Source organism: Salvelinus sp. IW2-2015, linkage group LG11 (assembly GCF_002910315.2).
Source record: "Salvelinus sp. IW2-2015 linkage group LG11, ASM291031v2, whole genome shotgun sequence".
In the NCBI taxonomy this organism is placed as follows: Eukaryota; Metazoa; Chordata; class Actinopteri; order Salmoniformes; family Salmonidae; genus Salvelinus; species Salvelinus sp. IW2-2015.
In genome coordinates, this window is record NC_036851.1 from 28,731,191 (window position 1) to 28,759,164 (window position 27,974).

The window sequence follows — 27,974 nt, forward strand, 5'->3', positions numbered from 1 at the left end:
TACATACATATAAAAACATTAACATGTAGTGTTACACATGCATGTTACACAAACAGTACCAGTCAAAAGCTTGGACACTTACTCATTCAAGGGTTTTTCTTTATTTGTACTATTATTCTACATTGTAGAATAATAGTGAAGACATCAAAACTATGAAATAACACATACAGAATCATGTAGTAAACAAATAAGTGTTAAACAAATCAAAATATATTTTATATTTGAGATTCTTCATAGTAGCCACCCATTGCCTTGATGACAGCTTTGCACACTCTTGGCATTCTCTCAACCAGCTTCATGAGGTAGTCACCAGGAATGCATTTCAATTGCCAGGTGTGCCTTGTTAAAAGTTCATTTGTGAAATTTCTTTCATTCTTAATACATTTGAGCCAATCAGTTGTGTTGTGACAAGGTAGGGGTGGTATACAGAAGATAGCCCTATTTGGTAAAAGACCAAGTCCATATTATGGCAAGAACAGCTCATATAAGCAAAGAGAAACGACAGTCCATCATTACTTTACGATATGAAGGTCAGTCAATAAGGAACATTTCAAGAACTTTGAAAGTTTCTTCAAGTGCAGTCGCAAAAACCATGAGGCGCTAGGATGAAACTGGCTCTTATGAGGACAGCCACAGGAAGACCCAGAGTTACCTCTACTTCAGAGGATAAGTTAAGAGTTAACTGCACCTCAGATTGCAGCTAAATAAAATACTTCACAGAGTACAAGTAACAGATACATCTAACATCAACTGTTCAGAGGAGACTGCGTGAATCAGGCCTTCATGCTTGAATTGCTGCAATGAAACCACTACTAAAGGACACCAATAATAAGAAGAGACTTGCTTGGGCCAAGAAATACAAGCAATGGACATTAGACCGGTAGAAATCTGTCCTTTGGTCTGATGTGTCCAAATTTGAGATTTTTGGTTCCAACCGCTGTGTCTTTGTGAGACACAGAGTATGTGAACGGAAGATCTCCGCATGTGTGGTTCCCACTGTGATGCATGGAGGAGGAGGTGTGATGGTGTTTTGCTGGTGACACTGTCAGTGATTTATTTAGAATTGAGGCACACTTAACCAGCATGGCTACCACAGCATTCCGCAGCGATACACCATCCCACCTGATTTGCACCTAGTGGGACAATCATTTGTTTTTCAACAGGACAATGACCCAAAGCACACCTCCAGGCTGTGTAAGGGGTATTTGAGCAAGGAGAGTGATGAAGTGCTGAATTAGATGACCTGGCCTCTACAAATCACAATCACCTGGAGTGAAGGAAAAGCATACAACAAGTGCTCAGCATATGTGGGAATTCCTTCAAGACTGTTGGAAAAGTATTCCTCATGAAGCTGGTTGAGGAATGCCATGAGTGTGCAAAGCTGTCAAGGCAAAGGGTGGCTACTTTGAAGAATCTAAAATATATTTTGATTTGTTTAACTTTTTTGAGGTACTACATGACTCCATATGTGTTATTTCATAGTTTTGATGTCTTCACTATTATTCTACATTGTGGAAAATAGTAAAAATAAAGACAAACCCTTGAATGAGTAGGTGTGTCCAAACTTTGACTGGTACTGTTCATGTCAGTACATACACACAAGCAGGTATTTTATTTTATTAGGTGTTTAGGTGTTGCTTAATTAAAAAAAAAAACACAGGTTTGCTGTTCGCTAGCGCTATATAAATATGCAAGGGAGTTCCATGCACTCATGTCTCTGTATAATATTGTACATTTCCTTGAATTTGTTCTGGACCTGGGGACTGTGAAAAGACCCCTAGTGGCATGTCTGGTTGGGTAAGTGTGTGTGTCAATGCTGTGTGTAAATTGACTATGTAAACCATTTAGAATCTCCATATGAATGTTTCTTATAAAAACAAGAAGTGACAAGGTCAGTCTTTCCTCAACTCTAACCCAAGAGAGACTGGCATGCATAGTATTAATATTAGCCCTCTGATTACAATGAAGAGCAAGACGTGTGGCACAATTAGGATATGGAATTTTTATTTTAGATTTTTGAATTTGTCATGCACAAATTGAATCATTCATTTCATAAATTCAACTTGTATTTCATGATTAGAAACTGAATGGATATTGCATTCAGTTTTAAAATTCAATATAAATTGAATGTTTAAGTTCAATATATATTTATTTTCAGTATGGTAGATATTGCATTCATTGTATGCGTATCAAGTTTACAAACTATCATTTTAAGTTTGTCAAACTTCTCAGATGCATTCTGATTCAGTTCTCTAAATTCAGATTCAAAACAGAGACACATCCTGGTACTTTGCCGGCCAGTGAAGGTAGAGGAGAACAAATGCTCACTGTGGTAAACAGAAACTTCTGCCGATTACTGAAGCCAATGTGGCATGTTGAATTTATTTTCTTCCTATGAGTTTGGTTCTAGCATTTGAACCGTTTTGGCTATAATCACAGGCTGCATTAGAAGGGTGTCACAAAATGTGTTGAAATGCCCTGTCATAGCCCTTCTAAGGATAACCATATACAATCTTGCTCTTGCTGACTGGGTTTGAACCAGTTATCCTGCATGTTACAAGACTGTGCTACCCCACTTATCCTATAGGGATACTTGTAACATTCAGGATATGAGCTGCGGGTGTGACTGACTGGGTTAAGACTGTAGGGATAAGTGCAGGAAGTTAATGTAAAGGACGACACGCTGTACCGCTTCCCCTGATTCAGCTCATACTCGGGAGTACACAGTACTACATAGAGCCATGACTACATGGAACTCTATTCCAYATCAGGTAACTGATGCAAGAGGTGGAATCAGATTTTAAAAAACTGGTCATCCACCTCTGGCCTGCTCGCCTCCCTACCTCTGAGGAAGTACAGTTCCCGCTCAGCCCAGTCAAAACTGTTCGCTGCTCTGGCCACCCCCAAGTGGAACAAACTCCCTCACGACGCCAGGTCAGCGGAGATCAAATCACCACCTTCCGGAGACACCTGAAACCCCACCTCTTTAAGCCCCCCCCTCCCCCTTAAATGAGTTAGATGCACTATTGTAAAGTGGTTGTTCCACTGGATATCATAAGGTGAATGCACCAATTTGTAAGTCGCTCTGGATAAGAGCGTCTGCTAAATGACTTAAATGTAATGTAAAATGGTAGAAATACCTCTTATGGAACAACAGGGACTGTGAAGAGTCACACAAAGTTAGACACATGAATACTCACACATTGTGACATTTAGCATTGTAGCTATGTAGTGGTGTAATAACGTTATAGGATGTATTGTTTTAACTTTGGTTTTATATGTAATGTAGGTGCTTTAATATGTTTGGACCCCAGGAAGAGTAGCTGCTGCCTTGGCAGCAGGCAGCAGCTACTCCTCGCCCTCCTGAAGCGGAAAAGGCCTTCTTAAATTGTGCAAGGAGTGACACTTCAGGATGATGAGAAAGTTTCACAGATTCCCATCTGCTACATTCACCCCCTTAACTCAATCCACAGGATTCATGCTGCCTGCTTAGCGAGTACCGCGTCCCCTTTATTCAGCTCATATGGAGACTCGCTCAGAACTTCTGTCTCAAACACGTGACCACTCTCCTGAAACATTCCAACCCATCATGCTATTAAAAAAGGCATTTTTCAATTGCGCATGGTAAGGGTCGACACTTCAGGCTGAGGAGTGAGTTTTGCAGACCCTCATCTGCTACACTAATACAAGTCTTTAAGATCAAGCAAGATAACTTGCGTGGTTTGGTGATCCATTCTTATGTGACGAGAACCTTTCCTGTGACCTGAAGATGTGTTGGTTTGATGTATTAGGCAGTCTAGTTTCAAGCAGGGGCAGACTGGCTGGTCCATTTTTAGCCCAGTGGGCCTGTCTAACTTGGGTTATTTTGCACAAAATGATAATTATCTGCATAATAATGGGGGGCCTCAAGGAAAATAATGGACCAGTGTGGGGGCCTGGAGGAAGAGAATGGGCCGGTATGGGTGTGTCAAAGAAAATAATGGGCCGTTGTGTTATAAATGCCAGGGATGATTTTTGGTCCCAGTCCGCCCATGGTTTCAAGTCTCCAATGGTAGTAGTCATTATAAGGTTAACAACTGACTTGACTGGGTTAAGACTGTTAGCCTGTTGAGCTGAAGCCTAGGCATTGGTCCTGTGACGTGGCTGGGTTTCTTCAAGGAAGTCAAAGGGGGGTAAGGTGTAACACAGGTGGTTCGGGTGTCCACGCTCGTGTGATGAGTAACTTGTCTGAGACCTGAAAAGTTGAATTGTCCGGCGCACAGGAGACCTGGGTTAGAATCTGATCAGTAAAACTAACATGTCTTCATGTCTCAGCCAATCTTGCTCATCACATAACCTCATTAGCTGCCTGATCCCGTGAGCTTACATGAGGTTCGCTACACACGATAATCAGTCTGGTAATTATGAGGCGACTCATCACATGGATTACCAAACCAACTCTACACTCATTAAATGGGGTGCACAGATCATTCTGCTTCTGTTTGCCACAAAAAGTGTTGCTGTTCAGTAGGCCTGATATTGAACCCAGTCAGGTATTTTGGTGCCATAATCTCTGAGTATGAGGTCAAAGGTGGGTGAAATGTACCAGGTGGTTCAATGAACCTTGTTGGGGACTTGAAGACTTGTGTTTAGCTTCCTGAACTAATCCCTGTGTGCTAACACAGTCGTGTGATATGCAGGATACCTGGTTCAAACCGTCCGTCAGTCAGTCACAAGAGCAAGATTAAAAAGGGAGTGGAAAGGCTTTCCTTAGAAGGGCAATGACAGGGCTATTCAACTATATTCTTATGAGGGCCAAATTGCAGTTTTCTCAGCACTCCTTTTTCTAACGTGGCCTGTGATCATCATAAAGGGGAACAGAAAGCACATCCATGCTCCAGAGTCTTAACTTTCAGGAATGGAATCAGTAGTCACTTTAAATAATGCTACTTTAATAATGTTAACATATCTTACATTACTCATCTCATATGTATAAACTGTACCTTATACCATCTATTGCCTTGCCTATGCCGCTCGGCCATCGCTCATCCATATATTTATATGTACATATTCTTATTCCATCACTTTAGATTTGTGTGTATTAGGTAGTTGTTGGGGAATTGTTAGATATTACTGCACTGTCGGAACTAGAAGCACAAGCATTTCGCTACACTCGCATTAACATCTGCTAACCATGTGTATGTGACCAATAGAATTTGATGTGATTTAGATTTTTAGCATATAGCCAAAGCAGTTGAAACGCTAGAGCCAAATTCATAGGAAGAAAATAAATTCAACATGCCACATTGGCTTCAGAAACCACCAAAAGCGTCTCCTTATCACAGAGAGCATTTGATTCTATCTGTTCTCCTCTACCTTTCCTGGCTGGCAAAGTATTAGATGTTGCCTCAGAGGATGCTTTAGAGGATGTTGCCTCTGGTTTTGAATCTGAAATTAGAGAACTGAATTTGAAAATTGAATCTGAATGCATCTGAGAAGTTGAATATGAAACTTTAATTAACTTGAAATTATGTTTTGTTAACTTGATACAAACAATGAATGCAATATCTACCACAGTGAAACTGAATATAAAAATATTGAATTTGAATATTCAATTAAATTGCAATTACATTTTAAAACTGAACGCAAAATTCATTCATTTCCATTTCAAATAATGAAATAAAAGCTCAATGATTGTGTATGAAACATACAATTCAAATTCAATATCCTAATGCCTAGTTAAATAAAGGTAAGAAAAAAAAATACAAAAAAAACAACATACAATTCTAATACAATTTCTGTTGGCAATGAATTCACTCCATAGTTGCTATGGAGTGAATTCAGTGCCAACAGAAATTGTATTAGAATTGTATGTTGTTGTTTTTTTCTCACCTTCATAGCTACTGTTCTATCTGTAATGGAATTGGCAGAGAGGTCCGCAGTGCGAGCATGATTCATAATTATATCCCTAACACACAGCTATCAACAGAAATCATCTGTTCAGCTAGGTGCATTGATTTATTGGGTGAATCAAGATTTTATTCTAAGTGGACAAAGTGTATTTACTGATTACTCATTGACTGATATTTCAGCCATCACTGCCAGGTTCCAAACCTACGACCTAATTTTGGACAAAATTACCTGGAAGGATTAATACTACCAAGGACACCATCCAACCTGGAACTGAGCCAGACCAGACAAACCAGATACTTCAATTAGCACCGAGGTGTGAAGTGAGAGGTGTCGAAGTCTTTGAAGCCAACAAATGGCAGGCTACCCCACCCAAATCCAGAGGCCTTGAAACCCCCTCCTGCTGTTCAGAGACCATCCACTGGCATTTTCCACAATAAATCTGCCTCCAGAAATAAAAGGTTCTCCCAAGTGGGTGTGACACCTACTCTAGTTGTCTGCTGCACTGTTGCTTGGATTTCACCTGGCGATCTGTTCACCATCTGCCCTGGTTGTCTCCCCCTGTCTGGTACAGGTACCCGCATCCAGCACACAGGCACTGTTGGGGCGAGTGACTCTGAACTTACAATGGCTAGACCCAAGTCGTTATATATTATTATTTTTTGTGTATTTTGCTATTTGCCTCATGACTCCTGCATGATTTGTTGACTATGCACTTTCTTGTTTACCCAACTGTGGGACAGACTGTTTTCTCCCACACTCGGGACTCTTGACTCTCTATTGGTTACACAGACTTTTGGCCTCCCATCCTAACCACCTATCGTCCTCCATCAGCACCAACCCAAACCCTACCTGCCCTAAGCTCTCTCCTGGCACCTTACACTAAGTCTGAATTTGCYCTGCTAGGTGACCTAAACTGGGACATGCTTAAACCACCTGACCAAGTCCTAAAGCAATGAGACTCCCTAAATCTTTCTCAGATTATTACCAATCCCACAAGGTATGACTCCAAACACCTAGAAAAAGTTACTCTCCTCGACGTTATCCTCACAAATAATCTTGATCGGTATCAGTCTGGTGTTTTCTGTTATGACCTTAGTGATCACTGTTTTACAGCCTGTGTTTGTAATGGCTGCTCAGTGAAACGACCTGTCCTGATTTGTCAGACACTTGCTAAAAAACTTTAATGAGCAAGCCTTCCATCATGAACTGGCCTCTGTAAAATGGTATAGAATCAGCTTGATCCCCTCTGTCGAAGACGCTTGGACCTTCTTTTTTGATATTTTAATAAACATGCCCCCATAAAGAATATGATAATTAAAAACAGGTTCAGCCCCTGGTTCGACCGTGATCTTGCAGAGTTACTCCACCTCAAGAATTGCATTTAGCGAAAGGCTCGGCACACGCATACTCAGGCTGAATGGCTCTTGTTCAGGCAAATTATAAATAAGTGCACTCAGGCTATCCGGAAGGCCAAAGTTAGTAACCTTAAGGAGCAGTTCTCGCTCTGTGGGTCTAACCCCAAGAAGTTCTGGAAAACGGTTAAAGACCTGGAGAATAAACCCTCCTCCTCACAGCTGCCCATGTCCCTTAATGTTGATGATGTGGTTGTTACTGGTAAGAAGCACATGGCTGAGCTTTTTAAATCACCACTTCATTAAGTCAGGATTCCCATTTGGCTCAGTCATGCCTCCTTGCCCATCCAACATTTCCTCATCTCCCACCCCTTGTAATGTGACTATCTCCGATGGTTCTCCCTCTTTTTCCACTGACCCGCTACAAAGTTTCTCCCTACAGGCAGTCACTGAGTCCAAGGTGTTAAAGGAGCTCCTTAAAATTGACCCCCCAAAAACATCTGGGTTAGATGGTTTAGACCCTTTCTTCTTTAAGGTTGCTGCCCCTACCATCGCCAAGCCTATCTCTGACCTGTTTAACCTGTCTCTCCTTTCTGCGAAGGTTCCCATTGCTTGGAAGGCAGCCACGGTTCGTCCTTTATTTAAAAAGGGGGAGATCAAGCTGATCATAACTGTTATAGGGCTATTTCTATTTTGCCCTGTTTATCAAAAGTGTTGGAAAAACTTGTCAATAATCAACTGACTGCCTTTCTTGATGTCTATAGTATTCTCTCGGGTATGCAATCTGGTTTCCTCTCAGATTATGGATGCGTCACTAAAACCCTAAAAAGGTCCTCAATGACGTCACCATTGCCCTTGATTCTAAGGAATGTTGTGCTGCTACTTTTATTGACTTGGCCAAAGCTTTCCATTCTTGTTGGCCGGCTAAGGAGTATTGGTGTCTCTGAGGGGTCTTTGGACCGGTTTGCTAACTACCTCTTTCAAAGAGTGCAGTGTATAAAGTCAGTACATCTACCACTGGCTGTCACCAAGGGTGTACCCCAAGGCTCGATCCTAGGCTCCACACTCTTCTCAATTTACATCAACAACATAGCTCAGGCAGTAGGAAGCATATACATCTGCATATACATCTCACATCCATGTATATGCAGATGATAGGCCAGCTGAGTATAAGACTGTCCCCGGATTATGTGTTAAAAGCTCCACAACAAAGCTTTCTTAGTGTCCAACAAGCTTTCTCTACCCTTAACCTTGTTCTGAACACCACCAAATCAAAGGTCATGTTGTTTGGTAAGATGAATGCCCCTCTCCCCTCAGGTGTGATTACTATCTTTGAGGGTTTAGAGCTTGAGGTAGTCACCTCATACAAGTACTTGGGAGTATAGCTAGACAGTACACTGTCCTTCTCTCAGCAAAATCAAATCTGCAGGCTGAAGTTAAATCTAGACTTTGTTTCCTCTATCGTAATCACTCCTCATTCACCCCAGCTGCCAAACTAACCCTGATTGAGATGACCATCCTTCCCATGCTAGATGACGGAGACATCATTTATAGATCGGCATGTAAGGGCGGCTAGATGTTCTTCACCATTCGGCCTTCAGATTTGCCACCAATGCTCCTTATTGGACACAACACCACTCTATACTCCTCTGTAAACTGGTCATCTCTGTATACCTGTCGCAAGACCCACTGGTTGATGCTTATTTATTAAACATTTAGGGGGGAGTGAGGCCTATCTGAGATACCTACTGCAGCCCTACAACACCTGTTCTGCCAGCCACATTTTGTTAAAGGTCTCCAAAATACACAACCCCCTGGGTCGCTCGTCTTTTCAGTGCGCTGCAGCTAGCGACTGGAACGAGCTGCAAAAAACACTCAAACTGGACAGTTTTATCTCAATCTCTTCATTCGAAGACTCAATCATGGATACTCTTACCGACAGTTGTGGCTGCTTTTCGTGATGTATTGTTGTCTCTACCTTCTTGCCCTTTGTGCTGTTGTCTGTGCTCAATAATGTTTGTTAATGTTTTGTGTTGCTACCATGTTGTTGTCATGTGTTGCTGTTGTCGTCTTTGGTATTTTTTTATTTGTTGAATATTCGAAACATACAATATACTTGCAATATACTTGCTGCTCAACAACTACAACTACATCATACCAGGCATCCAACAGATTCCCATTCAGAGCGACAGACAGAAGCATCAAGGGTCAATGCCCTGCTCAAAGGCATGTTGACCAATCTACCACCACCACGCTTTATGTAGTGTTGTCTCTCTTGTCGCGATGTGTATTTTGCCCTATATTTTTATTTAATTTATTTGTATTTTTAATCCCCTGTCCCCGATGGAGGCCTTTTGGTAGGCCGTCATTGTAAATAAGAATTTGTTCTTAACTGACCTGCCTAGTTAAATAAAGGTTAAATTAAATATATATATAAAACAATTATTAAAGTGGCACTATATTTTCCTGTCAATGTTGCATTGTCCATGTTATTTGCTCTGTCGATGCTTAACATGCATCTTTTGCTATCGCTTTTCTTGTCCGGCACAGTGCACATAAGACCCATAAAACCTAGCAGTTAAACACAGAAATGGTTCCAATAGTTTCTTCACCATTCATTTTTTACAGTGAATTTTACAAACACTTTTGGTGTAGGCTTACCTTGGTGTGACGTTTTGATAACCATGTAAATCTCTCAGAGAAGTTGAGTTTTAACAATATATTCACCTCCATTTACTATGAAAAATGTGAAATGCTAATTAGCAAGAGAAAACCTCAGCAAGACAAATTCCTGCAGGACGCTCCTGCAAGTCATCTCTAGCCGACAGTCAGCTACCGTTCACCAGTGCAATCAGAGACCCGTGCCCAATCCATGATGAAGCCAAGTGCTGTATTGAAATTAATTTAATAAAGTGTTGAACTTCTTCTGTCCTCCTTCTCTAGCTTAGCTAGCCACCGACTACACCTTAGCCAGCTAGCAGAGCAGTAGATAAAAAATAATTTTGTATTACTAATTGTTTGTACAGTGTCGGCTTGTCTTTTCCAGATCTTATGGAATTTTTCAAGGATGTGCACAAGAGCATTAAAAAGGAGAACACCACTAAGTCTGTCCATGTGGAGAACTGCAGCTAAGGGACAAAGTTTATCCTGTGTCCGAGTGTAGCTATTAAGTTAAGTTTGTTCTATACAGCTGACGACATTATACAAGTAAAGAGTCACTTAATCAATTACACAATCACTAACCAAATTACTCCAGATACCAGACTTCAATGAGTGACAACTCAGTTCTAGAATGTTGTCATTGATGCAAATGAATAATAAAATAAAAAAAATCTATTGACATTCAGAATTTACTTTGTTTAGACATCCAGTCTGTATTGTAATGGAATTACCAGAGACAAATCTTCAAAGGCACAATTGATTTATTCAGAGTGGTACATAAATTCATAAACTTTTAATTGATTACTTGGGATTTTATGGAAAAACTGCACGTCCTCATGTGAAAATTACGGTTTACTAAATATTCTACAGCTGTAATGTCAATCAAATTTTATATAGCACATTTCTTACAACAAATGCATTTCAAGGTGTTCAAAGTCATGAATTGAAAGGCATGTGGCACTTAACATCCGTCTTGGCACGTCTCTATAGGTGACCAGGCGATTCTCTTTACCACATGCAAATGCCCCCTGTGAAGCTAATAAGTGTAGCCATGCGGCTGCATTGGCTATTTTTGCGGTTCACAATATTGGCTGTACGGATGTTTAATGCAAGTGGAGGAAGCCAGCCGTGCCCAACCAGGTGCAGTCAGTGGAGGACCTATACCCAGCCGAAGACTACAACCCTTTGTCCCGAGAGCCCACAGAGGAGGATCTTCAGTGGCTAAGGAGCAGTCTCCAGGGCAGGTTCAGTGGAATGGCATGGCTCCTTGAACCGGACCCAGAAAAAAAACAAGGGCACTGGGGGAGTGCAGGCATCCTGGCTGGCATGGCACTATCGGTGGAGCAGCAGGAGGCTATACGGCAGGCAACAGTTGGACAGTGCACCAACCCCAACTGGCACACCATGAGGCAAGGGAGATTGACAGCCAGCAATTTGAGCAGTGGTTAGGGCCAAGCGCTTTACGCTGTCGCTGCTAAAAAGGGTCCTCAGATCATAGTCGTTGGATGGGGTGTTGTCTGTAAAGTGGGGCACAGATAACGAAGAGGAGGGCATCAAGGCATTCACAATGGCTACAAGGATGAATGTGCAGGAGTCAGGGCTTTGGGTCACGGGGTCTGGGATCCTCACCAGATGGTCTGTTGGGCACCACAGCAGTGGTGGAAGTCAAGTATTTTTTTTAGAGGCAGTGAAGTCGAAGGACTGCTATATCCAGGAGGAGGGAGGGTCATACCACCTCTGAAGACCATCCTTACTGGCACCAGGTCCAAGGTCAGCTCCACATCACTGGAAGGGACACTTGCTTCTTTGTTGGGTGGGCCACCAAAGCCTCCATCACCATTCACATCCAGTGTGACAACCTCTGGCAGACTCGTACTGCTGGAATACAGGAGGTTTTCAAGGACCACATGCTCCCAAAGTTAGCACTGCAACAGTGAACATCTGTAAATAGTTGTATTTCTTACCTTGAGATTTTAATCCAATCAGTTGTTTTTTGGGGGGGTCACTGGATGGGCGTTCTCGTCCCACCTCCTGTTAGTACCCGTTTTCAGGGAAGCCAATGGTCCAAAAATATTCCACATAGTTCATACACCCACACTAGGCTCCCAGAATAGATTATATTACTTACAAGTAATGTAGTGTGGAAGGACCACCAGAGGGCAGGCTGGGCTCACGGATAGTAGCCCAACAAGGCATGGGAGACAAGGTAACCAGAGGCATAGAAACACAGCTGATGGTACTAATGAGATATTCTCCTTCCCCTATAAGAGAGAGTATGGAACCAGCAGAGAGGGGGAAAATACTATCTCTGGAAGATGGCCACCGAGACAGAGGAGCTATCCATGAAGAACCACTAAGACGGTGACAAGCCCGTGACTTTTGTTGTAGTTTAAAGATAATCGTATTGTGTTCCTGTTGGATCTGGAGAAGAAGATGTATGTTTTTTTCCTTGGGAGATTTTTATTGATCATGTTGGAGTGTTTGTGTTGACCAAATGCCCTCAATAGAGAACTGTGTTCAATCAAGAAAACCTACTCCTGACTCGTTTGTTCCACCTTCCCGCTTTAGAGTGACGCCCAATTACTTGGTCCGCTCACAGTAATTAACATAAATTGAGTCAAAGGCTGGTCTGAGGGCATCTCCTCACAGTTTCATTCAATAGTACAACACATTACATTTTATCATGGGCACAGTTTAAATGTATAACTGTGATGTTTAAATGATTTCTTACCCACTTCGTTGTGTGGAACTTCCTTTTCTGGTAAATGCAGGGCCATTTTTCTTTCCCGACGGAAAATGGCAACCGCCTGAACATTTACAATAATGCAATGAAAGTAGTAAGCAGATGTTTCCATTTAGCTAATTTTGCTTTTATACCAGGTCATTTACAAATGTAACAGCACAACAACTATGATCTGAGGACCCTCATGTCCCTCCTCCTCAAACTATCAATTAGCCAGGTGAATTTGTAGATATATCTGCACAGTATGTTTGTTTGCTAGCTAACTAGTCAGCAATTTTAAGTGGAATGATTTACTGACAATATTTAAATTTAACTGACTATATTTAAAATTAACTGTCAACATCAAAGCAAAGGGCTACCTGCTATCCCGGCATCTGGCATCATCCCTCGTGCCTGGAACTTCAATGTTACCATTGAACTCCAAATAAGTAGTAGAGTTAGATAGGACACACCCTAAGAAAATAATCTGGACTGCTTAATGAGAACAAGAATGAGAACGAGAGAGAGCGCGAGTACATCTAAGGATGTGAGAGACATCACTTCCAGCAGATCTCATTGCAGAGGGTGGCGTTGATCATGCACTGCTTCTCGGGGGTGAGCCTGATGTTCCGCATGTCATGCCTCATGCCCAAATCGGGGAAAAGGGGATGTAAAGTCAATTTCGATGCATCTACAAATTCAACGTTTTACACAATATTGGATCATATTTGATGAGTTACTGACYTGTTCGTCCACAGGCTCGATGTGCTGTAGTCTCCACAACCGCATCACACTGGCACAGGATGTCCACAGGATATCTTTACAGAAAACATTATTTATCCATTTTTTCCCCCCACCTTTATTTAACCAGGTAGGCAAGTTGAGAACAAGTTCTCATATACAATTGCGACCTGGCCAAGATAAAGCAAAGCAGTTCGACACATACAACACAGAGTTACACATGGAGTAAAACAAACATACAGTCAATAATACAGTAGAAAAAATAAGTATATACAATGTGAGCAAATGAGGTGAGATAAGGGAGGTAAAGGCAAAAACAAGGCCATGGTGGCGAAGTAAATACAATATAGCAAGTAAAACACTGGAATGGTAGATTTGCAGTGGAAGAATGTGCAAAGTAAAGATAGAAATAATGGGGTGCAAAGGAGCAAAATAAAAAAATAAATACAGTAGGGGGAGAGGTAGTTGTTTGGGCTAAATTATAGATGGGCTATGTACAGGTGCAGTAATCTGTGAGCTGCTCTGACAGCTGGTGCTTAAAGCTAGTGAGGGAGATAAGTGTTTCCAGTTTCAGAGATTTTTGTAGTTCGTTCCAGTCATTGGCAGCAGAGAACTGGAAGGAGAGGCGGCCAAAGGAAGAATTGGTTTTGGGGGTGACCAGAGAGATAAACCTGCTGGAGCGCGTGCTACAGGTAGGTGTTGCTATGGTGACCAGCGAGCTGAGATAAGGGGGGACTTTACCTAGCAGGGTCTTGTAGATGACCTGGAACCAGTGGGTTTGGCGACGAGTATGAAGCGAGGGTCAGCCAACGAGAGCGTACAGGTCGCAGTGATGGGTAGTATATGGGGCTTTGGTGACAAAACGGATGGCACTGTGATAGACTGCATCCAATTTATTGAGTAGGGTATTGGAGGCTATTTTGTAAATGACATCGCCGAAGTCGAGGATCGGTAGGATGGTCAGTTTTACAAGGGTATGTTTGGCAGCATGAGTGAAGGATGCTTTGTTGCGGAATAGGAAGCCAATTCTAGATTTAACTTTGGATTGGAGATGTTTGATGTGAGTCTGGAAGGAGAGTTTACAGTCTAACCAGACACCTAGGTATTTGTAGTTGTCCACATATTCTAAGTCAGAACCGTCCAGAGTAGTGATGTTGGACAGGCGGGCAGGTGCAGGCAGCGATCGGTTGAAGAGCATGCATTTAGTTTTATTTCTATTTAAGAGCAATTGGAGGCCACAGAAGGAGAGTTGCATGGCATCATTACAAAAACCCACCTTGAACAATGAGACATGTGGTCCCTCAACACCCAATCTTAAGTCATGAGAAACATACTGTGCAGATATATCTTCAAATTCATTGTTAAGATGGCGCCAAACCAATTGTGGTATTTTGTCAATTTWWAAAAAAAAAACGTATTTTTCTACTTCTTTTGTACATAATGTTTCTGCTACCATCTCTTATGCCCAAAAAGAGCTTCTGGACATCAGAACAGCGATAACTCACCACAAACTGGGAAAGATTTTTCCTTTAATGAGTCCGACGAGAAGGATATACTGCTCTCCCGGGAACAGGCCCAAATCCCTGTCATTTGCGTGAAGAAAAGATGGCGGAAAAGAGGACGCAGTTCGGGCTGCCTTCTGAGAATCCGTAGGCGAGCGTGTGAACTCCCACTGCCTTCCGTTCTACTTGCTAACATGCAATCATTGGAAAATAAAATGGATGACCTACGATTACCCTACCAACGGGACATTAAGAACTATAATATCTTATGTTTCACCGAGTCGTTGCTGAACGACGACACGGATAATAGAGCTGGCTGGATATTCCATGCACCGGCAGAACAGAGATGCTACGTCTGGTAAGACGAGGGGTGGAGGTGTGTCTTTTTGTCAATAACAGTTGGTGCGTAATGTCTAATATTAAAGAAGTCTTGAGGTATTGCTTGCCTGAGGTAGAGTACCTTATGATAAGCTGTAGACCACACTATCTACCAAGAGAGTTCTCGTCTATATTATTCGTAGCCATCTATTTTACACCACAGACTGATGCTGGCACTAAGACCGCACTCAACCAACTCTATAAGGCCATAAGCAAACAAGAAAATGCTCATCCAGGAGCGGCGCTTCCAGTGGCTGGGGCAGTATTGAGTAGCTTGGATGAATAAGGTGCCCAGAGTAAACTGCCTGCTACTCAGGCCCAGAAGCTAAGATATCTACTAATAATATGCATTTGGATAGAAAACACTCTGAGGTTTCTAAAACTGTTTGAATGATGTCTGAGTATAACAGAACTCATATGGCAGGTAAAAACCTGAGAAAGAAATCCAACCAGGAAGTGGGAAATCTGAGGTTTGTAGGTTTTCAAGTCTTTGCCTATCCAATATACAGTGTCTATGGGGTCATATTGCACTTCCTAAGGCTTCCACTAAATGTCAACCGTCTTTAGAACCTTGTTTCAGGCTTCTACTGTGAAGGAGAGAATAAGAGCTGATTGAGTAAGAGGTCTGGCAGAATGCCATGAGCTCAGTCCTTTCTAAAGACAAAGGAATTCTCCGGGTTGAAACATTATTGAAGATTTGTTAAAAACATCCTAAAGATTGATTCTATACATCGTTTGACATGTTTCTACAAACTGTAATGGAATTTTTTGACTTTTCGCCTGGCCTGCGCGTCGTGATTTTGGATTTGTGAACTAAAAAGGAGGTATTTGGACATGAATTATGGACTTTATCGAACAAAACACACATTTATCGTGGAACTGGGATTCCTGGGAGTGCATTTTGATGAAGATCATCAAAGGTAAGTGAATATTTATAATGCTATTTCTGACATCTCCACAACATGGCGGATATCTGTATGGCTTGTTTTGGTCTCTGAGCGCTGTAGTCAGATTATAGCATGGTGTGCTTTTTCGGCAGAGCTTTTTTGAAATCTGACACAGCGGTTGCATTAAGGAGAAGTTTATCTAAAGTTCCATGCATAACACTTGTATCTTTTATCAATGTCTATTATGAGTATTTCTGTAAATTGATGTGGCTCTCTGCAAAAATCCCTGGATGTTTTGGAAGCAAAACATTACTGAACATAACGCGCCAATGTAAACTGAGATTTTTGGATATAAATATGAACTTTATCGAACAAAACATACATGTATTGTGTCACATGAAGTCCTATGAGTGTCATCTGATGAAGATCAAAGGTTAGTGATTAATTGTATCTATATTTCAGCTTTTTGTGACTCCTCTCTTTGGCTGGAAAAATGGCTGTGTTTTTCTGTGACTAGGTACTGACCTAACATAATCAGGCATGTCACATGTGGAACCAGAGGAAAAAACAAACAAACTCTGGAGTAAAGGTGGTCTACACTCAGATGCATACAAAGCTCTCCCCCACCCTCCATTTGACAAATCCAACCATTATTCTATCTTCCTGATTCCTGCTTACAAGAAAAAACTAAAAGCAGGAAGAACCAGTGACTAACTCAATATGGAAGTGGTCAGATGACGCGGATGCTACGCTACAGAACTGTTTTGCTGGCACAGGCTGGAATATGTTCCGGGTTTCATCCAATGGCATTGAGGAGTATACCACCTCAGTCAATGGCTTCATCAATAAGTGCTTCAACAACGTCGCCCCCACAGTGACCGTACGTACATATCCCAACCAGAAGCCATGGATTACAGGCAACATCGAGCTAAAGGCTAGAGCTGCCGCTTTCAAGGAGCGGGAGACTAATCCGGACGCTTATAAGAAATTCCGCTATGCCCTCAGTCGAACCATCAAACAAGTAAAGCGTCATTAGAGGAATAATATTGAATCCTACTACACCGGCTCTGACGCTCAGATGTGGCAGGGCTTGAAAACTATTACGGGCTACAAAGGGAAACCCAGACGCGAGCTGCCCAGTGACGTCAGCATACCAGATGAGCTAAATACTTTTTATGCTTGCTTTGAGGCAAGCAACACTGTAGCAAGCACAAGAGCACCAGCTGATCTGGATGACTGTGTGATAACGCTCTCTGTAACTGATGTGAGCAAGACCTTTAAACAGGTCAACATTCACAAAGCCGCAGGGCCAGATGGATTATCAGTACGTGTACTCAAAGCATGCGCGGACCAACTGGCAAGTGTTTTCTCTGACATTTTCAACCTCTCCCTGAGAGGTACCTGTAGTACCAATATAGTCCCTGTGCCCAAGGAAGTGAAGGTAACCTGCCTAAATTATTACCACCCCGTAGCACTCACGTCAGTAGCCATGAAATGCTGGTCATGGCTCACATCAACAGCATCCTCCCAGATACCCTAGACCCACTCCAATTCGCCCCAACAGATGATACAATCTCAATCGCACTCCACACTGCCCTTTCCCACCTGGACAAAAGGAACACCTATGTGAGAATGCTGCTTATTGACTACAGCTCAGCATTCAACACCATAGCGCCCACGAAGCTAATTACTAAGCTAAGGACCCTGGGACTAAACACCTCCCTCTGCAACTGGATCCTGGACTTCCTGACGGGCCGCCCCCAGGTGGTAAGGGTAGGCAAAAAACACGTCTGCCACGCTGATCCTCAACACTGGGGACCCTCAGGGGTGTGTACTTAGTCCCCTCCTGTACTCTCTGTTCACCCACGACTGCGTGGCCAAACACGACTCCAACACCATCATTAAGTTTGCTGAAACATTTGACCCAAGTTAAACAATTTAAAGGCAATGCTACCAAATACTAATTGAGTGTATGTAAACTTCTGACCCACTGGGAATGTTATGAAAGAAATAAAAGCTGAAATAAATTCTGTACTTTTATTCTGACATTTCACATTCTTAAAATAAAGTGGTGATCCTAACTGACCTAAGACATGGAATTTTTACTAGGATTAAATGTCAGGAATTGAGTTTAAAATGTATTTGGCTAAGGTGTATGTAAACTCCTGACTTCAACTGTACCTACAGTCAGTGTCAATCTAGTTAATTTTCTAAAACATCTACCAAACCACAGCTCTTTGACCTAAACAAAATAGCTTGTGAGCAGCTAGCAAACAGGGCTTACCTTATCACAAAGCTCCAGCGACGCTCCTTGCTTACAGAGTTCGGAAAACAAAGAATGCATGCTACATAGCACAGAACCCTCCTTGCTACTAATCAACGGAGATACCCGAGGTTAGCTACAAATCCAGGGCAATTTAAAATTGCAACGGTAGCTAGCTAGGTACTTTGAAAAATGCTAAACAAGAATACACACAAGAAATACACTATCAATTATTTACATGAGAAAAATTTAAAAGGCTATAATATCTACTTGCTATGTTACTTGCTACTTGTCGATGAGTTTGCATGGAGAAATTGAGGTTTTTCCTCACCCTGCACCTTAAGTGATTTTTTCTTCTTCTGTTATATCATGGAGGTCTGCAAACAAAGTTTAAGGTGCATGCCTCCCCCTACTGTGCTGGAGTGTGCGATTAATACCAGTCTTCCTAATTCTGCACTACTAAGATAATAAAATGTGTAAAAGTTTGCGTCAATCGAATCTGGTATCAGGATAAAATGTGATTCAGAGTCACCGAATACACTTTAAGTATTTTTATTTAACATAAGCTCAGAAATGGTAAATGCAATTTTCGTATATACGGGTTCACTGTATCACCACGCAGGGTAAAGCAGAGAACTGACTGAAATAGTACAGACATCTTCTTTTATACTGTGACAGATGTAGTTCCAACTTTAGAGTTGGCCTGTCACAGTAGAGGCTTAGGGTGGTTTAAACTTGCTAGCCTATCGGTGGTGCCCAAGCTGGTCCCAGCTTCACAGCACACAGGATCCAGATATCCGGAAGTGTTTGTTGTGAAGTTTGAGCTAAGTTGCCGGTGGCTACACTGCTCAGTTCCTGTTTTCTTGTTATTCAGCATTTTTCCATCTTGTCTCAACCTTCTGGTTAGCACAGTCGACACCCTAGATTAACAACAGCTTTTCTGCAGTCACGCTATGTTTTGTAATTAACATGTCCTATTTCTATAAGGCATATATTTTTCAATCCTATCAATAATCCTGAATCACCACAGATGTCATATAGCCCCGTCCACTTTATACTATGATTAAATGAGGCCAAAAAGAATGCTAACCATATCATATGCTTTCTGTACTAATGAAATATCTCCTTCAGGAGTCCACTGTATTTTATCTAACAATATCATGAACCTCCATAAGTTGACCAATGGCGCCCTCAAGTGACTTTTCATCCTCCACCAATATCCACAATATTAATTTTGTATCAAATTACCTTAAACCTCTTAGAACTAGGGGGCGCAGTTTTCGCTTTTGGCTAAAAAGGCGTACCCATTTGAAACTGCCTATTTCTCAGCCCCCGAAACTAGAATATGCATATATGCATATAATAGTCGGATTAGGATAGAAAACACTCTGAAGTTTCCAAAACTGTAATTTTTTGGTCTGTGAGTTAAACAGAACTGATATTGCAGGAGAAAACCTGAGGAAAATCCAACCAGGAAGTGGCCCTGTTTTTGAGACCTCTCTGTTCCCATGCATTCCTATTGCCCATATAAAGGGATATCAATAAGACTTATTTTTCTATGTCTTCCCTAAGGTGTCAACAGCCTTTAGACATAGTTTCAGGCTTTTATTTTGAAGAATGAGCGTGAAAGGGCACATTGCGTAAGTGGATAGGTGGGGGCTCTCCGAGTGATTTTTGCGCAAAAGTAAAAGGCAGCCATTGTTTCTCTCGGTCCTAGTGAAAAGCCAACTGTCCCGGTTGATATATTATCGAATAGATATTTGAAAAACACCATGAAGTTGGATCATAAACAATGTTTGACATGTTTCTGTGGACATTATGGATATAATTTGGAATTTTTCCCGGCGTTGTCGCGAACACTTTTTCCGGTGGATTCCTGGGCATAACGCAGCAAACAAACGGAGGTATTTGGATATAAAAAATATCTTTATGGAACAAAAGGAACATTTGCTGTCTAACGGAGTCTCGTGAGTAAAACCATCCGAAGATCAAAGGTAAACGATTAATTTGATTGCTTTTCTGATTTTCGTGACCAAGTTACCTGACGCTAAGTGTTCTTATTGTTTTGTCGAGCGATCGATATATTTATACAAATGCAAGTATTGCTTGCGCTGTAAAGCATAATTTCAAAAACAGAGATGACAGATGGATTAACAAAAGGCTAAGCTGTGTTTTGCAATATTGCACTTGTGATTTCATGAAATTATATTTTACTATTATATACCGTTCGCGCTAGGCTACGCTATGCTAGTCAGTGTCTCTGATGACAAATATCCCGGATCCGGGATGGGTGGTTCAGAAAGGTTAAACTCAGACGCCAATGACCTTAGATTCTCCATTCAAATGGCTTTCCAATGTGGCTGATCAGACCACAATTGGAAAGTCATTCCACCACTTCAAAGAAGTGTTCCTTACTATATTAGACAAAATAAAGAACCCTTTATCCAAAAAATGAACATATTTATGAAAACTCAGAAAACAAAACTTTAAGATAGTTTTTCACTGGAAAACATGGAAATCCCCTCTAACCCAAACATTTACTACAAACAAAACCTAGTAATTATAACTGTCCCTTTAACATTAAATCAGCTCCACCGGCATGTTAGTATACCTTAACTTTCTGTTAAATTTCACTGGTGTTTTCAGAGTCTCCAGTATTCTTCCGGGCTCCCCGTTGACTGGGAGCCCGCTATGTGAGGCAATGCTGCCCTCCTCAGTCCATTCTCAAAAAAAAAAAAAATTCTCCTCTATTAGTTTCTAATGTTGACTTCAATGTTTTCAACCTCCTGATTAGCCATTTCACCGGTAAGTTTGATCAATTGTAGTATAAATCGGATTCAATAATATTATAAATTTGGGCTTATTTTTTTTATGTAATATTATATCTCTATAGTCCTTTCCCAACTCTTAACCATATAACCCGGATCTTTAATCCTATCAGACAAACCTGGTATCAGCGTTACACCAACCTGATATCCAATGCACTACATTCACTCGGTAACCATCCAATGTAACACAGGTCCCTTAAATCTATTGGCCTGTTATTTTATCCGTAGATCATTCAAAACGATATTCAGTACGCCGACTAATATCAGATGTACCTCATTCACACGATTCGAGTCTTTCAAATCTTCATTCACACCAGTAAGTTCGCCAACTTTACCACATACAAACTAAAGGTACATCACATTCACTGTTACACTGCGATCCTACCCACTCACACTGGCAGGTTCGCCGACCCACCCTCATACAAACTGGGATACGCGTTACACCAACTGATCCATTTAGTGCATTACATTCATAGTTATATCATAAGAGTGATCGATCAAGTTCAAAATTGCATCCACCACAATACTCAATGTTAAATTCAATGTTATTGTTAGATATAGTATTCATATGAATTTGGTAACTTACATMAAATGTTCTAATAAACAGCGGGTTCAATCACCATGTAAAATCGCGTCTCTAGTTTGCGTTCAAATAGGGATATATGTTCAGAAATTAGGGCATAAATTTGTTCGCCCTCTATTAATTACACTGTCATTTTTCTATAATTTTATCTTAATACACATTTCCCCCAGATATAATCACTCACTACTTGTATCAGAATAAATGTTTAACTGGAAGGGTATGAAAACTAACTGAAAAACAGGGTTATTTAGCAAATACACATTTAAGTTAGTCGCAGTCACACACAATGGGGTATGTATAAATTCAGGGCCAATCTCGATACAGTTATTCTCTAYTTATACCGAACTACGGTTTGCAATCAACTCAGTCACAGTAACCTGCAATGGGGAAATGTATAACTAGTATACATTTAGAACAAATCTTTAATCTATATCAGCRTTATTACCACCCTTAATAGCTAAATGTTATAACTTCAAAAATACCCACAGGTCATTCAAACTTTGCAGTAGCGCTCTGACTTAATACCCAATGAACTTTAATCAGTAAACCATTCTCAGTATAACACAGGTCCCCGCCTGTACCGTTATCCGCAGATCATTCAAACCAGTATTAGTACGCCGACTAATACCTACTGTACGCCAGTCACTCAGTAAGCCAATCTCAGTATAACACAGGTCCTCGCCTGTGGTCCTCGCCTGTGGATAACGGTCCTCGCCGTTATCCGCAGATCATTCAAACCAGTATTAGTACTCCGACTAATACCTAATGTACATCACTCATACGTTCTGACAACAGTAGTTCCAGGACTTCACTCACTCTTGTTAATAGTCCCTGACTTATTAACTACAATCAAACTTGATACCGAGTATCCAGTACATTACATTCGCTGTTACACCTACGCTTACACACACACACTTGTTAATAGTCCCCGACTTATTAACTACAATCAAACTTGATACCCAGTATCTAGTACAGTACATTCGCTGTTATACCTACGTTTACTTGGCCAATAAAAATTGCATTCACCACAACATACGCTTCTTACATTCAACAGCTATTGTTATTTATATTTCAAATTTTATCAATCATATAATTTGGTCACTTACGTCAAACAGGTGTCTCACAAAACTAAATTTGGATAATGCCAATGTGCAGAAATGTAGTTTTTCACAATAGGTTTCTGCTTACCTTTTTAGTTGACCAGTCTGGAGTTGTGAGACACACCCATCTGACGACAGCAATGGTCAATTGGCTGGCACGCCAATGTCCAGCGAAATCCTTCACCAGATCACGTCGGGGTCACCATATAAGGGATTTGCGTCAATTCAAATCTGGTATCAGGACAAAATGTGATTCAGAGTCACCGAATATACTTTAAGTATTTCTTATTAAACTCAAGCGATAAATGGTAAATGCAATTTTCGTATATACGGGTTCACTGTACCACCCCGCAGGGTAGAACAGGGAACTGGCAGGATGTAAGTAAACAGCTGTTCTTATACGGTGACAGACGTAGTTCCAACCCGTCTGTTGGCCTATCACAGTAGAGGCTGAACGTGGTTTAAACTTTGCTCAGCCTATCGCCGGCGCTCAGGCTAGTCCCAGCCTCTTGGCGCTCCTTGGTGTCCGGCGCTGTTGCTGTGTAGATTACGCTCCCACACCCCAGAGACTGAGGTCAGACAGCTCTGCAACATTGTCTGAGCGATTTGCACCTGCATACAAAGCACACTGTTCTCGCTCAAGGCTAACCACAGCTTCCCAGCACACTTATCTGGGGCTAACTGTTACTTCCAGCACACACACACAGACACCTAGGCGCCCAGGCCAACAGTTGCTAATATTCAATCACATGTGATATAGCATTGGGTTATAGTGCAAAAAACACAAATCCTAACAAGCTCCACCAATCTGTTTTACAGCCCTTGCATACGATATAGAATCAGTCATGATGTATCTCTGAGCCTCTCTCTGCACCTGGCATCCACAAAATGTTGCACTATGTTCCCCCTCACAATAACAAGACTTAACCTCCACATTGCTCCCACATTCACCGAGAGTTCTGTATGAAAGTCACATTAGCATTTAATTAGCGGTACATTTTTTAGGGTTAATTACAGGGGAATATATTGATAAAAGTTACCTTGTCCCATAGAGATTTGCACGGCTATCAAAACGTCACGCCTGGGTAAGTCTACACGAAACACAGACCTTGCATGAGGTAGTTCTAAAATCCCCTACAGGAAAATTAATGGTGGAAAACGATTGGAACCATTTTCGGGTTTTACCGCTAGTTTTTATGGGTATTATGACGCGTCCACTGTGTCGGACTATAGACAGCACTTTAATTAGCATAGCAACGCCCGAGATATGTAACCACGACACACGTCTTTGCCAAACGAAATAGCTACATTCGGTAAGATAAACATCAGACACGGCGGCGTTTTGTTTCCTAACCGGTTGAATCGTGTATTATTAGCTAGCTGTAGCACCCTTCAACCTACTCATTCTCTCTCGGCTAGCTAACAGTCAGTAGTAGCTAGATAGCTAGCTAGCCAGCCAGCTCTTTCCAGCAGCTCTTCTAGCTAGCTAAAGTACTGTTATTCTCTGTTTTTGGAAATTGGCAAGAATGCCAAGATGGTACATGTAAACAGTATACGTTATGTAGTTAGCTGACTAGTTGTGCATTCACAAGTAGCTTGCTATACGACCAAATTGACAGTAACGTACTGACAGGTATTTGATCTAGCTACTGTAACTAGCTAACGTTGGCTCGTAGTAGCTAGCTAACATGGTGGTGTCAGTGAATCAGTCAGTAAGCTAAAATATGCGATTCATTGTTCGCTAGCTAGCTAACGTTAGCAACTTTGGGAAACAGGAGTATATTGCTGCACTGTCCAGTTTGTTAGACGCCAAAATGCTTGTGCAATGCATTCACCAGGGCCCGGTTTCCCAAAAGTATCTTAAGTTAAGGCTAAGTTCGTCGTTGGGAAACCGGGCCCAGTTCTCTCGAAACATAGTGCTGATATTAACTTAATTCCATTTTCAAGATTTTGTCATATCAGAAGTTATTCCTATGAAACCTGCTCTTACACATTGTCTCTGTCTTATCACCTTGATAGAGATGGTTGAGCCGGAGCTTCTGCTGGATTCCAATATCAGGCTTTGGGTGGTCTTGCCCATTGTCTTCATCACTTTTCTTGTTGGGGTGATTCGACATTATGTCTCCATTTTGCTTCAGAGTGACAAGAAGCTGACATTAGAGCAGGTATCAGACAGGTAAGGGTATTGTAAGCATGTAGCCCTGGCTAGATGGTCTGTGCATTGACCGTTTATAAAAAGGCTTTCGGAACATGTAGGGTTAAAGTAGAAATGTCTTACCGTAAGTTTGTTTTTGACATAGTCCTCTCCAATATTCAGCCAGGTTCTCATCAGGAGCAGAATCCTCAGAGAGAATGGGAAATACATTCCAAAACAGGTGAGATCAATGTTGGATTGACCATAAGACACTGATTTGCACTGTTTGACTCTTCAAGTTTAAAAAAAAAGTGTAGGCTAGTTGCGCTCAGACTTTGAGAATTCTCTCTTTTACTTCAGTCATTTTTGATGAGGAAGTTTTACTTCAATAATCAAGAAGATGGATTCTTCAAAAATACCAAAAGAAAGGTCGTTCCTCCCTCCCCAATGACAGGTGAGCATAAGAGAATCACATCATTCCTTCTCATATAATCCTATTCTCATACCATGATAGGCAGGTATTGGGCCGTGTATCTCTATTAAACCCTGACACATGATATGGAGCATATTATTTCTAATAGCGCACCAATTACAACTCAGTTTGTTTGCGATTGTACTCTGTAAAGCTACACTAACTGTTTTTTTGTCCAGACCCCAGCATGCTGACAGACATGATGAAAGGCAACGTGACCAATGTTCTTCCCATGATCCTCATCGGAGGCTGGATTAACTGGACCTTCTCAGGTTTTGTCACAAGTAAGTAACATCCTCCTCGCTCACTGCACTGAGACTGGGTTGTTTGGATGATGATTGTCACTCTTCAATATCAACTTTATTTTATGGTACAGAAATTACCAGGTATTTACTAAGAAATTGCATGGTAAAATTGTTATTACATAGAAATAACCTATGAATAACAGTAGTATATAATTCAGTTAGTTTCTTTGTTATAAGCAGTTTGTTCAACATTTGCACAAACTGGTTTTATGTAAATTGCCAAACTTACAATGTTCTCTAACTATTTTCTTGTTCCTCACAGCCAAGGTTCCTTTTCCTCTCACCCTGCGCTTCAAACCCATGTTGCAACAAGGAATCGAGCTACTCTCACTTGATGCATCCTGGTTAGTTGAGGAAATACATACTTGTTAAATTATCTGAGTTCCGTGAAGTTAATATGGTAATATTGCCTCTGAGTCCTTTTGCTAGTGTAAGCATTGATAAATTATAACCTCACCCTCATTTATGTTTTAAGGGTGAGCTCAGCATCGTGGTATTTCCTGAATGTGTTTGGGCTGCGAAGCATGTACTCCTTAATTCTAGGACAAGATAATGGTAATTTTCATCCAACTTCATAATTCAGTTTAGTTTTTCCTGCAAAGGTTATTGATGCATGTGTTTCTGTAAACTAGATGTGACATTATTGAATCATAGTTTGTAACCAACTTACAGCAGTATTTGTTATCAAAAGCAATAGACAGAAGGTCATTGACCTGATTTGAGGCAACAACAAATCATTTGGAGAAATGAGACTTCTAGTAGGCAAGCTGTCTTGCCTTGATTTGATAATAGGCATGTCTGCAACCATTCAGTGTCATGTCAGCAGCAAGGCTGGTTATAAATGGAACATGATTCTATAATGTCAACTATGTTGAAGTGGCAGGCCTCCAATTCTTCACAGTCCTGGTTTTCTCACTCTAAAGCGATATGAAATAACAAGAGTGTTGATGCTGGTGTAATGTGACACATGCAGGTGCAGACCAGTCCAGGATCATGCAGGAGCAGATGAGTGGTGCTGCCATGGCCATGCCTGCAGACACCAACAAGGCCTTCAAGGTAGATTTGTCTATTCTTGATAACATTGACTTACTCTCCATGGTGAATTAAATTCCTACAGGTCCCAGCAGAATCATCTGACAGACAGATGTTTATTTCCCCTTTTTAGGCAGAATGGGAAGCACTTGAGCTAACTGACCACCAGTGGGCACTGGAGAATATTGAGGAGGAGCTGATGAGCAGGGAACTGGATCTGGATGGAATGTTCAGTAAGGAGTTACCAACGGGTATCTTCTGATTGCCAGTTCATTACTGCAGGGAACCTGCCGCTGGACAACATTTTAGTTTTACTTAAAGTGGCTGACTTTAGGAAATGACATAGAGAATGATGTCTACATTACTTTCAGTGCCATCATTGTCCATTTAACTTTAATTGGAGATTAATAAACAGAAAACATTATAGTACTAAGTTCAATTAATACTTTTAACTATTTGGAAGATTCAGTGTCAGCTATGTAAAACTCATTACAAAAAAGGATAATAGTAATGGAAAAACTTAGAAACAATGTACTGTCAAAAACAAAACATTTAAAAGGTGAATGAAAATGTGTTGTATCACCACTTTGAATCATGTTTGACCATGTAGTCTGATTCCACCTACCTGCCATTTGTTTGGTCATACTTGTTGGTTATTTGTGAGTTTGTCGTAAAAAAAAAAGTTTTAATATTATTAGTAACTCAACCCATTTGTAAGAGTTGGCTCTTAGCAACATAAGACAACTAGGTGTTGAAGTAAAAACAACAACAATTAAACATGGTCATTGCTGATGATTAAATTCCAGTTAACAATCTTTTATCATTCCTCTTTGAGTTTGTGTGCAGCATCAGCAGCATCCTGTCATAGCTGACATGAGGCAAATCTAGACATTAGGTGCTGGAAAACTACTGTTTGTGATAGTTTTATGCAATGTGTTATTTTTCATATTTATTTCTCCAATTTATTTTTTAACATTTCCCTTGTGTTTTTGTATAAAAACTGTTTTGACTAAATCGCAGTGGAGTTTTATTCCCTCTTAATTGCAAAGAGACACAAGGAACCAAGTTGTCATGGCAATGGCTTGGCACCTTTCTGAAGACAGCAAACACTGAAGGCATCAT

The 27,974-nt window shown here is 41.1% G+C and overlaps 1 protein-coding gene and 1 long non-coding RNA gene across 3 annotated transcripts; one reads left to right on the forward strand and one right to left on the reverse strand.

The window, feature by feature from the left end:
* Positions 1–10,654: 10,654 nt before the first annotated feature.
* Positions 10,655–24,090, reverse strand: LOC111970124 (uncharacterized). Of its 2 annotated transcripts, XR_011480580.1 has the most exons (3): positions 23,950–24,090; positions 13,372–23,140; positions 10,655–13,269 (listed from the first exon to the last, which is right to left on the reverse strand). It is a non-coding gene; the product is annotated as an uncharacterized lncRNA (long non-coding RNA). The 2 variants fall into 2 exon arrangements; XR_011480579.1 differs by lacking the exon at positions 10,655–13,269 and having other exon boundaries at positions 13,349–23,140.
* LOC111970123 (ER membrane protein complex subunit 3) lies at positions 24,062–27,866 on the forward strand. The gene is made up of 9 exons (XM_023996648.3): positions 24,062–24,222; positions 24,929–25,085; positions 25,227–25,284; positions 25,404–25,497; positions 25,695–25,799; positions 26,083–26,164; positions 26,296–26,375; positions 26,794–26,876; positions 26,986–27,866. Exons 2-9 carry the CDS (start codon positions 24,931–24,933, stop codon positions 27,112–27,114), a joined length of 786 nt encoding a protein of 261 aa, XP_023852416.1. The 5' UTR covers positions 24,062–24,222; positions 24,929–24,930; the 3' UTR covers positions 27,115–27,866.
* The last annotated feature ends 108 nt before the right edge of the window (positions 27,867–27,974 follow it).

What these genes read in the sequence shown, in the direction of transcription:
- LOC111970123 (XM_023996648.3), top strand. Translation starts at nt 24,931, where the DNA reads ATGGTTGAGCCGGAGCTTCTGCTGGATTCCAATATCAGGCTTTGGGTG. An exon ending in TCCTCCCTCCCCAATGACAG is followed by an intron (nt 25,498 to 25,694) that starts GTGAGCATAAGA and finishes TTTTTTGTCCAG; the next exon opens with ACCCCAGCATGCTGACAGAC. An exon ending in CTTCTCAGGTTTTGTCACAA is followed by an intron (nt 25,800 to 26,082) that starts GTAAGTAACATC and finishes TGTTCCTCACAG; the next exon opens with CCAAGGTTCCTTTTCCTCTC.